We start from the raw sequence: 14,342 nt of genomic DNA, 5'->3' as shown, positions 1-14,342 counted from the left end.
TGCCATATTGGGTGATCTGATTTAATAGGTTTGTCTAGATGTGTGTTTGTGTTAGTGTAAGCAAGATGTAATCTGCAAAAAGATTTGTTTTGTATTCCATTAAGCCTATTCGTATCCAGTGTATCGAGGTATGTGTCTGTACCATGACCGCCAGAGGTTCCAGTGCCAGTACGTATAGCAGCGGGGACAGTGGGCACCCTTGGCGTGTCCCATTCGTTATAACAAATTGGTCTGAGAGGAAGCCGGCATTTAATGCTCGGGCAGTGGGCTTGGTGTATAGGGCCTGGATTGTGGAAAAGAATCTATTTGGTATACAGATTTTTAGTACCTCCTCTAAAAATGTCCAGTTCAGTCGGCCGACCGCTTTCTCTGCATTAGTGAGAGTAAGAGTCCTTTAGTGTCATGTTTGTGAATACTGTGTAATATACCTAACACTTTGCACTTGTTATCTGAACCTGTTTGGTAAATCAAACTTGGTCATTATGGATTAGGCTAGGCAAAATCTTGCCTAGTCTGAATGCGAAAATATTGGAAAAAACTGTTTTGCGTCTAAATTTAGTGTGGCGGAACCAACCTCGCCACTGTGCACTGGAGAAGCCTGGTTGCTAGCCTCCTGCCCTGCGACTATGGCCCTGGGGTGTATTAACCCTTTAAGAACTGTATTTGGTTTTTTGTATGCTGTTCCTGCCCATTTAAATACTGTGGAGCAGTGTTACAACTTTTAAACTGGCACTTCGGATGCAGTCGAAGTGCCAAAGTCGTCGAAGTGGCCGCCATTCGAAAAAACAAACACGTGGCGGCGGCCATTTTAACTTATTTGAACGCGGTCAGCGGTGTGTGCAGGCAAATCTATGGAACTGTTTGCGGCTACCCAATTGCACGAACACCGCTGACCAGTACCTTCTTCGACACCGCGGCTGGAGACTAAGTCCCGTTTGAATATTCGAACGCTCGTTCGAATGGAACTTAGTCATTTTCTCGTTGTAAAATAGACCGACCGCACAGCCCAAATCCATGGAACTGTTTTGGGCATGAAAATGTGCTTGCGGTCGGTCAAAAGGGACTTATACTTATCTCCCGATTCGAATGATTTTGGGGTATGTTTGTATTTGGAATGTGCTGATTACTAATATGTAACTGTTATTAATATTGGATGTATGGTTTTAGAGTTATGAAAGTTGGGTAAAAAGTATGTTTAAACTGTACGGATAATTGGGTTACCTCTCAGGCTAAGGGGAGGGAATCTGTGGGATGTAACCATTGTGTAATTGGATAATGTATAATTGTATGTGGGCGTCTCCCTTGCAGGGGAGAATTGCATAAAAGCAGAGTGTGTGTCATTAAACCTGAGTTCTACTTCACCCTCAATTTGGAGTGCCGTCTCTTATTGGGGGAATCTGCTACAAGGGATTGCTATGCTTGTCATATTCCTTTGCTAAATCACTGCTAAGCTCTTGGAAGCACTTGCTCCTGTTTTGCTCTCTGGAGGAGTCTACGGTGGTTGTGGTGTCTGCTGCAGTGCTTGGAGTCCTCAGGAAGTGCTAGGAGCATCCTTCAACGGAGGTACCCAGTCGGGGTGCCTGTCGATCCGTTACATTGGTGGCAGCGGTGGGATGGCGTCCTAGTGCGAGGTAAAGCAGCTCAGAGACACCGTTCGTGGATTTACAAAGTGAGGGTAACAGCGCCCCTATCTACAAAGGAACCAACGTCGGCAGAGCAAGCATGGCGCCTGCCTACACTCAGGAGTTGTTGGATAAAGAGGTTGCCATGCGGCTGGTTTTCTATGGACCCAACCCCTCTGAGGAAACCGTGCAGTTCGTGATGAAATTAACGACAGAGTACCTGCAGTTCCTAGCAGATTTGGCCAAAAAGGAGCGCCAGGGAGCTGAAGGTGTTGTCCTTCCATCCCAGCGGGAGTGTGTATCCCAGGGAACTGAAGGTGCCGTCCTTCCTCCCCAGCGGAAGTATGTGTCCCAGGGAGCTGAAGGTGTCGTCCTCCCTCCCCAGCGGCAGTGTGTGTTACAAGGAGCTGAAGGAGTTGTCCTTCCTCCCCAGCGGCAGTGTGTATCCCAGGGAGCTGAAGGTGTCGTCCTTCCTCCCCAGTGGCAGTGTTCTACTTCACCCTCAATTTGGATGAAAACTACCTCTAGTGACTGTCCTGTATTGACTGTCAGCTAAGCAGCCACTAGAGGCAGTTCCTGCTGTTTCACAGAGTTTAACTTTGTAAAATGACACCGGGCGTCCTCACGACCTGCATGTGGACATCCAACATCTTTAAATCTCCAATAGAAAGGCATTGCTTCAATGCTTTCCTATGGTGAAGGCCTAATGAGTGCACAACACTTGTCGCAGAGGTGCATTAGGTTCCCCCTTGGTGCTGACGTAAATGAAAATAAGCTGAAATAAGATGAATGTTTTAGAGGGTTTTTAGTAATTTAATTGCTGGGGGAGGGGCAGAGGGACATTACAATGTCAAGTCTACAGCTTTGTATTCCTAACACTATAGTGTTTCTTTAAACATATACATTTTATTATACAACTTAACGTGACAGTTCAATAGCTCCTGGGGGAATACACTGGGTATTGGATACAAACATTGCAATATGGTTAGCAGGTCAGGATCTGAGATAAATACCGTATTTATCGGCGTATAACACGCACCTCATTTTAAGAAGGAAATTCCAGGAAATTTCCCCCCCTCCCATAGTATTCCCACCCCCCTCATCCCATAGTGCCCCCCCCCTTTTCATAGTATTCTCCCCCCCATAGTATTCTCCACCCCCTCCCATAGTGTCCCCCCCATATCCCATAGTGTCCCCCCCCTTTCCATAGTATTCTCCCCTCCTTTCCATAGTATTCTACCCCCCCCTTTCCATAGTATTCTCCCCCCCCGTAGTATTCTCCCACCCTCCCATAGTATTCTCCCCACCCTCCCATAGTATTCTCCCCACCCTCCCATAGTATTCTCCCCACCCTCCCATAGTATTCTCCCCACCTTCCCATAGTATTCTCCCCACCTTCCCATAGTATTCTCCCCCCCTCCCATAGTATTCTCCCCCCCTCCCATAGTATTCTCCCCCCCTCATAGTATTCCACCCCCCTCCCATAGTATTCTCCCCACCCTCCCATAGTATTCTCCCCCCCCTCCCATAGTATCCCCCCCATAGTATTCTCCCCCCCCCTTCCCATAGTATTCTCCACCCCCTCCCATAGTGCCCCCCTCCCCTTATCCCATAGTGCACTTTCCCTTGTTCCATAATTACTTACCTGTCTTGAAGCGTGGGCTGGCTTCACAGCGCGGTACAGGAACTTCAATTTCAGGTTCCGGTTTCCGGCGGGACTGAAAGGAAGTGTGCACAAGTGTGCACACTTCCTTTCAGTCCCGCCGGAAACCGGAACCTGAAATTGAAGTTCCCACGCTTCAAGACAGGTAAGTAAATATGGGATATCGGCGTATAACACGCACCCATAATTTTCCCCCTATTTTCAGGGAGAAAAAGTGCGTGTTATACGCCGATAAATACGGTACATTATGGCAGACAGACAGTAAGGACATATTTTTGGAAAAAATGCTGAGAAACTTGGTGGAATATTAATTAAAAAGTCCCCAAAAAATCCATTACTAATACTTTCAAATGCAATAACAAATAAGTCTCTCATATATTGGGTATAGGTGCCAACATTGATCATGCCTCATTCAGGATTTGAACTATGAGAGAACAGCTATTAGAGATTAAGAAAAATAAAACTTGTCTTTTCATTCTAATTCTTACCATTCCAGTAGCCAAAGTTGGTCCCTCCTATAAACATATACCTATATATAAAAAAAATAATCAACATTAGAAGAGAAAATAGTTGTGCATTAAAAATTGACAATCATTTATTTTTTCAGAAAGTTGCAACTGTTGACTTACATGTTAACATTTGCTCCATGTGCAAGTATTTCACTTAAAGTATTAACCACTCTGTCTGTTGAAACTACAGCGTGTGGTGATCCCCAGTGATCCAACCAGCCAGTGTAAAACTCTGAGTTAATCTACAGGACAAAGACAAAGACAGAAAATGTGTGATACACATTTGTTCATGGCAAGCAATCTTGGGAACAGAATCAAATTCATTTGAATACTTACTTAAAAAAAGGAGTTATTTAAAATGCTATAGAACAAAACAAAACAAGCATTTGACTGCTATATTTTAGCAATTTGTGGTCTGTTAGTGGCTAAATTGAATTGAAACTAGCTGTGCCTCCCTCCCTCTTACATGCATTACTTTAGTGTGAGTTCCCATTGCCTGGAATATTTGGTTTTCCAGAGTATGAGAGCAGGAGAATTTGGGTTCTTCTGTAGAGTAATGAATAAAGGCAAGCAATTCCCTGTTCCTTCCCAATAGACAGGGCCGCCATCAGGGCATGACAACCATAACAGTTAGGGCCACCCGATGAGCACCCTCCTTCAGGGGCCCGGTCAGCGCTGTGGCCGTTGTATAGCGCAACCGGGCCCCTTTAAAAAAAAAAGCAGCCGCAAGTGCTGCTGGGAGGAAGTGCACTTCCTCCCAGCTCACTCCGCGCGGGAGGAGCGCGCCCGCCCGCCCAGCCGTAAAGAGGGAGAGCCCGGCAATGAAGAGGGAGCAGCACCGACTCCCATCATCCCCAGCCACCCTCCTGCAAAGAAAAGGTAAGAGACAGGAGGGTGGCTGGAAAATGAACTGTGTGTGTGCATGTATGTGTGTGTATGTCTGTCTGTGTCTGTATGCATGTATGTGTATGTCTGTCTCTGTCTGTATGCATGTATGTGTATGTGTGTCTGTCTGTATGTATGTCTGTCTGTCTGTGTATGTATGTCTGTCTGCATGTCTGTATGCATGTATGTCTGTATGCATGTATGTCTGTCTGGATGGATGCATGCATGTCTGTCTGTATGTCTCTGTCTGTCTGTCTGTATACATGTATGTCTGTGTCTGGATGCATGTATGTGTATGTATGCATGTATGTGTATGTATGCATGTATGTGTATGTATGTCTGTCTGCATGCATGTCTGTCCGTATGTCTATGTGTGTATGTCTGTATGTATGTCTGTGTGTATGTCTGTGTGTATGTCTGTGTGTATGTCTATGTCTGTCTGACTGCATGCATGTATGTCTACGTATGTATGTCTGTCTATGTATGTTTGTGTATGTCTGTATGCATACATGTATGTCTGTATGCATGTATGTATGTATATATGTATGTCTGTATGTCATTATATATGTATATATGTATGTCTGTATGTCATTATATATGTATATATGTATGTCTGTATGTCAGTATGAATGTATGTCTGCATATTATTATGAACGTAGGTCTGTGTGTATGTGTGTATGGATGTCTGTATGTCTGTATATATGCATGTATGTCAGTCTGTATGCCATTATGAATGTATGTGTGTATGGATGTCCGTGTCTGTATGTATGTATGTATGAATGTGTGTGTGTGTGTGTGTGTATGTATGTATGTCGGTGTCTGTATGTATGTTATTATGTGTCTGTCTGTCACTATGTATGCCTGTGTGTATGTGTCAGTATGTATGCCTGTATGCGTGTATGTCTGTTTCAGTATGTGTGTCTGTTAGTATGTATCTGTGTCCTTTTGTATCAGTGTGTGCGTTTGTGTCTGTGTGTGGACCCAGTGGACGGTATTTGGAGGCGGGCCCCAGGGGGCCCAGACCCTGAGCTGAGTTAGGGGCCCCAAAATTTCTGGTGGCGGCCCTGCCAATAGATAATATAAAAATGGGTCAGAAGGTTCATTTTCTGCAACTGCTACATTTGTTATGATGCCATCTGAAGACCATATCAAAGCTCAGGAAATGAACACCTATTTTATGGTAATTACTCATTTAGGAATAGCTTGGAAGTCATCAAGCCTTGCACAGCTAAATTATTTGAACAGCTTTAAAAAATATATAAAGAAAATCATTGTGATGAAGGATGATGTGAATAATCCATTACTTACTAAGGGACCTTTTGGCTCGCTGTATCTTTGAACTAGAAATGCTGCAGTCACATTAGTCCCTAAGAGAAATAAAGGAAAAAAAGATTATAATTAAAATTAAATGTAAATATTCAGCCCAAAAATGTACATGTGGAATACTCTGGGTACTAACACACCTTAAGATCATTGCCCCATATATTCATGCTGTAATTTCCTCCCTTTCTCAAACTTTATAAAAATAAATAGAAAAAAGTTTTGCAGTATAACTTCACCACACCAACAAGTATATCCCGATTGGGAGGTAAACTGCATAATTAAGCCAATTAAAGATCAGAGTGAGCTGAACTACTGATCTGATTCCAAATGATACTTTCTGAAAAGCAGTAATTTGAAAATTAACAAACAAAACAAATGCAAACCAATGCTATGGAGAAAGCAGGCAAAAAATAAAAAATTTAAAAAATCTAGTGATGGGCTGGGGGATATAAAGTAAGGTTAGCAATTCAGCCACCACTAGTGTCTCATTACCGAGGGAAAATAATTTGCAAGTTTATCAAGATATGTTACAGGATAATATAAGGGTGGCTGTGTGCCATCTGGATCAGTAAAAGATGGATTTTTATATGTTATCTAGAGAATACAAGATAAACCTGCCATAGAAACATTAGGCAAAGTCAAATTATACTGAGAATGGCTTTATAAAAAACAAATCAAAAGAATGGAATACAACTTATGTAAACTGCAAACTAAATATTACTATAGAAATAGTAGGACTGAAACAATTAACAAATAAACGCAAGAAAACTAAATCAGATAGAAAGATTATTAAAATCATTGATAATAACATATGTATCTCCTGAAACGATCAGTAATGCTTTTAAAGAACAGTATGAAAAATTACATAAACTCCCTATTGAAACCACTAACTTGGATATAGAAAGCTATATAGCCAAAAATGTTATCCCACAAGTAATCTCTAATCAACATGCACAATTAAATACAGATATTAAACCAGGGGAAATTTAATTAGCTATCAATAGGTTGAACAAGTTCAAGTCACCAAGTACTGACCACTTCTCAAATATATATATTTTTTTTAGTATATTCTTTGTTTTAGTTGTTTCTTTTTTGTGGATCATTGGTGGGGTACAGAATATTAAAAGGGGGGGGGAGGTGAAAAGTATTACAACATCGTTCGTACATATAAAACTTCCAGTATTATTCCTTTAAGCTTGACCATTGTTCATATTTGCCATAGATAAGTAACAAGGAAAAACGTAAAGAACCAAAAGTTCTATGTCCCTGTGTAGCATCCGTGCACACAACCCCCTGTTCACCAAAAACAGTGGGGGGAGTGGTAGCGGGTGTCACACCAGAACGAATGTACCGATATGAGACTCCATATGTCTCAAAGGGGCTTAACCCCAGGTGAAAACAGAACAACGACAATTAGATATGCAAAGCAGTCTCAGTGTGAAAGTAAGACTACTAGCATAGTCTGGAAATATATACAGCGCGGTAAAGTCAAAAATCCAAAATCTGTCTTATGTTGGCCCCTGACGAAGGTGCATCTCCTAAGCACCGAAACGTACGTTGGGCGTTCTTTTTCTGCACTGGGCACTGGTGTTTGTAGCACCATGATCACCACTTAATTTATTTTCTTATTATCTTTCCTTTGCCTGTCTAGTTAGTTTTACAGGGAGAGAGGCTTTCTTAATTATAATTATCAGTCTGTTTTTGACTGATGCTTCATTCTTTCTGCTAATTTCTCTCTCTCTCTCTCTCTGCTATGGACATGGCTCAATTTTTGAGCATATATTTATTCTAACATTGACATTTCCTAGGGTGTTTAGACTATGGAGATTTAGCTATTTGACACTCATACCCCTATAGCAGATCACAATAAAGCTTATTATTAGGGCTGAGTGAGGATACTGATTAAGCATAATTATCTCCTTAGCTATAGCACTCTGGACTGGCAAGGGTTTGTAGGATCACCTGTATATACTTTATTTGATAGGGGTATTTTGACCATATTATTTTGACAGTCAGATTTTGGATTTTTGACTTTACCGCGCTGTATATATTTCCAGACTATGCTAGTAGTCTTACTTTCACACTGAGACTGCCATAGATAAGTACGCTGTGGGTTGTCATTTTGATTGTTGTAGGGAGTACTATATTTCCCTAGGGGTGTCGAGGTCTTCTTCTGATATGTTAGGTTGCTGGGTGTAGAGTGGGGGGTTATGATTCGTTGTGTGAGCAGTGGTATTGTTGTTCTATAGTGTTTTGTTGTTGATGGTATTTTTTTTTTTTTAATTCTTTATTTTTGAGTGCAGGTTTAAATACAGTTGTATACAGTGACTTGTTCAACACAACATATCATGTTATACATTTGGCACAGGTAGTCATGAGGTACTGCACTTTTTTTTTTTTTTAACAAGATAGGAACATAGATAATACAAGATATAGCATAATTCTGATGTACAACGTTTGAACAGTCGAGTGTTATTCTAGGTTAGGCTAGGGTCGTTGCTTGGGTGTACATAAATTTTTATACAGTAAGTCAAAGATCATGAGTGTACAAAAAAAAAAAGGCTAGGCTGGACATGTCTACAACAGCAGTAATGACGTGTGGCATTATGGTCGCTAGGCAGCGCTTTTCAAAAGATTAAACATAAATACGTACAGTTGTAATCTGGTTCGCCTTGTAATATATGCATGTGCTACGTTTGCCTACCAGCGTGTTTGCGCATTTGAGGAAAAAATAAAAATAAAAATGATTTTAAACAGAACATAGTGGTTCATGCGTATAGGATATGCTAGGCAAGTGGAGAGTCACAATTCTTTAAATCGTCGAAGGGTAGTCCAGGATACAGGGTAGCGGTGGTAGTTAGTAGCCATTCTAAAGTAACTCAGCGCATAAAATACAACATATAGCATATCAGATTGGTTATGAGGCTTTAAAACACAACTATGAATGAGTTCTATAGGCCAGGTTCAGAGAACAATATGCAAGGTTCACGTAGGGGAACCTGTATGTGTTGGGGAGTCCCCAGGGAATTGTAGTACTGCAGCGCCGTCTGTGTTTGTGCCGGGAGACTGTCCAGGGTCTTTGCTTGTTCAGCCGATGCCCAGTCTGTCATGTGGACGATGGTCGCTCTGTGCTGGGCTTGCATCCCGCCAGTATGTACCTATGGCTTGGATGTGAGGCATTGTCGTGTCTGAGTACCTTGTGGTGCTTCTGGGCTCAATTCCGCCATCTTGCGGGGTTGCTTGTATCTGTGACCCGGTGGTTTTGCTCTTGCTTTTGCGGATGCATTGGTGAGTACCTGGGTTTGCGTGGTCGTTTTCTCCTCTTCTTTTATGCTTAGTCGGAGGTGGCTTGACGGCTGCTCTGAGGGCCACCAGCGGAGCTCCATAATGGCGACGGCGGGTCACCGGGCGGATCCACGTGGCCACCGTCCGAGCCGCTTGAGGGTAGGGCAGTCCCCTGGAGTGTAGTATCTCGCAGAAGGCCGAGTATAGCCAGTCCAGGGCCACCCAGGGGTGAGGGTGTGTAAGCTGCCCCTCATTCTTTCCTCGCGGCATTCGCTGAGCGGCCATCTTGGGTATGGTTGACTTGCTATCCGGCCGCCAGACAACCGTCGCATTTGCTTTCTGCCTCAGCTTGCCCGTCTAGTGGGGACCGGGATATCCCCCCCGGTCCAGAAGGCGGGGTAGGAGGCCTGCAGCGCTTTTCAGGGGCTCAGGTGTCGAGGAGAGCGGCCGCCTCTCCCCAGCTCCAACTCCCGTAGGCCTCAGGTTGTGTTGCGGGCTGTATACCCCGATATGCACAAAAAGGGTATCCACCGGTTCCCCGGAGCACACCCGTCGTGGGTGCCGCACTCAGGATGTATTCTGGGCAATACAGCCGCTGATTATGTCCCGCTTAGAGCTCTCTCGGCGGGAGCTCTGTCCCCATGCGTCCAGTCGGCTTGGCGGTCGTTGTTTATGGTATTGAAGTGGATATTGCGTGATGGTCACCACAGGGTGGGTGAGTGTGAGTGATCTCTTTGTAGGGGTGATTTCTGTTGTTAAGTTAGGTAGCTAGTGCCATTTTTGCGAGTAATTTGTTTTGAGCTCTGATTTGGGGGGTATGAGGATTGGAAAGCAGCCAGACCCACGGGTCCATGAGAATATCAGTATGTAGGATCTGAGAGGCAAGGTAGGCTACTTCGGACCATAAAGGGAATATGTTGGGGTACTCCCACCACGAGTGGATGTAGGTGCCTTGGGCACCGCACCCCTTCCAGCAGGTGTCTGTGGTCGCACAGCCCATCTGTTTTAATCTGAGGGACGTTCGATACCAACAAAGGAGCGTCTTGTACGCCTGCTCCTTATGATTTACACAAATTGTAAGGGATGCGGTCGCTTCCCAAACGTCATCCCAGTCAGAGGGGTCATCAGGAGGGCCTATATCTCTTTCCCATGCTTTGGTGTAGAAAAGTGCTTCTGCCGGGGAGGCAGAGTTCAGTTGTGAGTATATGGAGGAGATTTGGCCTTTATGGATTGGATTGTGTATGCATTCATGTTCAAAGTGTGTCAGTGTCGCGGTAACTGTGGTGACATGCTGGGGGTCAGTTAGGAAGTTTCGGATTTGTAAGAACCGGAATTGGTCGAAGGTGGTTAATGGTGTGTGTCTGGGCAAGATCGAGAACTGGAGCAGTTGGTTAGATCGGAAGAAGTGGAAGAATCTTGTGAGTCCATTATCTTCATAATGTGTGAAGTTTCGGGGTGTCATGCATGGGGGAATTGTTTGTTTCTGAGGATTGGGGTGAGTGGTGATGGAGTGTTTGTGAGGGTAGGTTTGCGGGTGGTTTTGTCCCATAAGAGGAAGGACGTATGCAGGGCTAGGGTAGTCTGCGGAGTTACAGGTCTGTTTTGTTTTGAGAGCCAAAAGAGTAGGGAGGGGTGGTCCCTGCCAAGGAGGTCATGCTCTAAGTCAACCCACATTTTAACCTCCCTGGCGGTATGATTATGTCAGGAATTTTGTACCAAAAGCGGTACAATTTTTTTGCATGGAAATTTGGTGTTATGTATTGTAGGCCAGTAATTACTTTCTTAAACCTGACCAAAAGTACTCTCAGATGTGATAAAGTTCGAAACATAAAATCATGAATTATAATCTAATAAATAATATAATTTTATTCAATAATGTAATAAATAATGAAATTTGTCAAACAAAGAAAATTCAGTAAACATCCTGGTTGTGGTAAATTTTGAAACATGGGACTGCACATAGACCGACATAACAATCAGGGCAATGGAATCTGGTTTCCTTTCGGATTTTTTTTCCATTGCTATCTCGCTTTGAGCAGCAAACTACGCACATCCTTGTAGGTGCTGCCCTTTTTGCGGTTGGCGGGATGTAATCCATAAAGTGACAACCAGTCAGGCGTTCTGGGTTGACAACGTCAACAGCACGACGTCCAGATCTGTTCATGGCCACTGATGCCGTTTGGTAGTTCACAAAAATCCGCTCCGCCACCTTCCAGATAAAGTCAGAATGAACAAGAGGCATGTCACTCTTTCCTCTGTGCAGTATATAGGCATTCCAGAGGCATTGTTCCAGTAGATGCCTGAAGATTTTTTTGTAATATTTTTTTTGTTGTTTCCGCATAGCCGGATAAAATGTAATCGCCTGATCAGCTCTATCGACTCCTCCCATGGTGTTGTTGTAGTCAATCACAAGTTGTGGCTTCATGACATCTTTCCCACCTCTTGTGTGGACCATGGCAGTGGAGGTGTTATGCACTGTACTCATTAGGCATACGTCTTTTTTGTCACGCCAACGCATTGCCATCATCTTTCCTTTCTGCCAGGCAACCATTTCTCCTGTTTTCAGTTTTTTCTTGGCAAACATAGATGGCAGGTCACGTCGGTTGGCCCTAACGGTTCCATATCCATCAGTCTTGTGTTTTATCAGAAACTCGTACAGCTCAGGCGATGTGTAAAAGTTGTCCGTTGTCACACAATACCCCTGATTCAGCAATGGCTCAAGCAGTGTAAGGACTGATGACGTTGCCATCCCATAGCTGCTGTACCTGGGGTTGAATTGTGTTCCTTTACCGGTGTATATGACGGAATTCCATATATAGCCAGTGGCAGACTCGCAGAGCATATAGGATTTTATTCCAAACCGTGCTCTCTTGGATGCGATGTATTGAATCCAGCTGAGGCGTCCCTTGTAAGCCATCAGACTTTCATCAATGCTGATGTCTCTATCTGGCACATAGGCCTGCTGGAAATTTTTTAGGATCATTTGGTATACTTCCCAGATCTTCTTAAGTTTTGGCGCTGGATGTGTGGCTTCGTCAAATTCCTCGTTGTTGGTGAAGTGCAAATTCTTCATTATGAGGGAAAATCGGTACTCTGACATGATGGTGCCAAAAAATGGGGTTGCCAGCCATTTATTGGTAGTCCAGTACCATTTCTGCTGGGGTTTCCCCACCACCCCCTGAAGAAGTATTAGCCCCAGAAACTTCCAGATGTCCTCTTTAGTCACCGGTTTCCATTTTCTGTTCCTGGAAAACTTGCTATGCAGAGTAGCTGATTGCTGCTCGTTGTAGCGATTTGTCTCCGTGACAATCTTTTCAATGACGTCATCTGTGAGAAATAATTTTAGGTATGCCAAAGGATCATTGTGCTCAACGTCTACCTTCATCCCAGGTGATCCAGTAAACGGAAATCTTGTCGGCGGTACCTCATCCATACCGCAATCAATAAGGCACCAAGTGCGCACATCACTGAGCTCGGGTGCAGAATCGTCGCTGTCGCCACTTCTCTGGTCACTGTCAGAGTCGGATGATGAATCTTGCCACGAATCGCTATCGCAGTCGCTCAATTCTGCGAGGGGCTCTGTGTCGCTGCCGCTGTCACTCATCTGATCCAAACCCGCTTTGGAGATGCTAAAGTGACGCTTTGATGCCATGGTAAAAAAATTATTTTATGGGCAGAAATTACAGCAAAAAGGGCAGGCAGGGCAGTGTAGGATGATCTGAGGTGATACTGTGTCAAATCTGAGGTGATACAATGTAATCTGACAGGATTTCACTGTATCACCTAACTTTATGTGTGTGTGTCACTTTTATACTTTTATGCATTTGAATTACCCGCCCAGTTCCGCCCCCATGAGCCTCTGCGGCTCACAGAGACGGATCCAGGAGGGCAGATGGAGGCATCCGCCGGGGCTCTCACCGGCAATCACAGCGGGGACATCGCTGGATCGCAAGGAGAAGGCAAGGAGAAGGTAAGGAGAGTTATCTACCCCGAGCGTGACTCGGGGTTACCGCTTCTGGCAGCGAAAATTAACCCCGAGTCACGCTCGGGAATACCGCTAGCCTGGTTAAGGCCTGGTTGGGCATGTAGGTGTTGTATTTGTGCTACTTGCGTGGCTTGGAAGTAATGGTAAAAGTATGGGAGTCCCAGCCCCCCTGGTTTTTGTTGATTTATACATTGTGGATCTTTTGATTCTAGTTTTTTTTTTTTGGACCAAACGAAGTCTATTTTAGTTTGTAGTATTTTTAAATCTTTGGAGGAGATTGGGATGGGTAGAGTTTGGAAGTGGTAGAGGAATCTGGGGAGTAGATTCATTTTAATGGATGCTATTCTTCCCATCCATGAGATTGGCATGGCGTTCCATTTTTTGAGGTCTTCGTGTGCTTGTTGGAGTGGGGGGGAGTAGTTTATAGTGTATGTGCTTGTGAGGTCGGATGGAAGGAGTATGTCTAGGTATCGTATGTTGTCTTTGTTTTATTTGAAAGGGTGGTTTATTTTAAGGTTAGTGAGGTCAGTTTCTGGGATTCCTAGGGGGAGGGCTTTTGTTTTATCGGTTTAATTTGTATCCTGAGAGAATTGCGTATTCATCTAGGATCGTGAGTAGAGGTGGAAGGGAGAGGGCCGGGTCGTTATTGTCAGGAGGATGTCATCGGCATAAGCCGCTATTTTGTATTTACATACATAAATTGTACTTGAGTGGTAAATTTGATAGCAGCAGCCTATAACCTATTTTAACAGAAAGCAACAAAATAACTATGGTGAACCAGAATCTGTGTGAAAATACATATTACCTAGGTTCCTTCTGACTTAATGTAGTCAGGATCTATCCCACCAATCTTAGCATAACATAAAATAACATAATACTATAACACAAGTGGCAATCAGATGGAACAACTAGACCAAACCCCCGCAGATTAAAAGTCACTATAATCTAAAAGTATTCCATAAGGGAGTGCATATAAGGAGCTATTCGTAAGGTACATGAAGGGTTAATATCGGATGCAAGTACGATGCAAAATTGAGTAAAATTCCCTCCCCTTTGAGCCGAGTATGCTC

At 43.8% G+C, this 14,342-nt stretch overlaps 1 protein-coding gene across 1 annotated transcript in view; it reads right to left on the bottom strand.

The window, feature by feature from the left end:
* GLB1 (galactosidase beta 1) overlaps window positions 1–14,342 on the bottom strand; it is a 256,457-nt gene that overhangs the window by 136,386 nt on the left and 105,729 nt on the right. Inside the window, exons 7-9 of the mRNA XM_063452008.1 lie at window positions 5,988–6,046; window positions 3,915–4,036; window positions 3,774–3,814 (exon numbers count right to left, since the gene is read on the bottom strand). Coding sequence (XP_063308078.1) covers window positions 3,774–3,814; window positions 3,915–4,036; window positions 5,988–6,046 — 222 coding nt within the window. The remainder of the gene's footprint in view (window positions 1–3,773; window positions 3,815–3,914; window positions 4,037–5,987; window positions 6,047–14,342) is intronic.

Source organism: Pelobates fuscus, chromosome 4, assembly GCF_036172605.1.
Source record: "Pelobates fuscus isolate aPelFus1 chromosome 4, aPelFus1.pri, whole genome shotgun sequence".
Lineage (NCBI taxonomy): Eukaryota > Metazoa > Chordata > Amphibia > Anura > Pelobatidae > Pelobates > Pelobates fuscus.
This window is presented reverse-complemented; position numbering and strand designations above follow the sequence as displayed.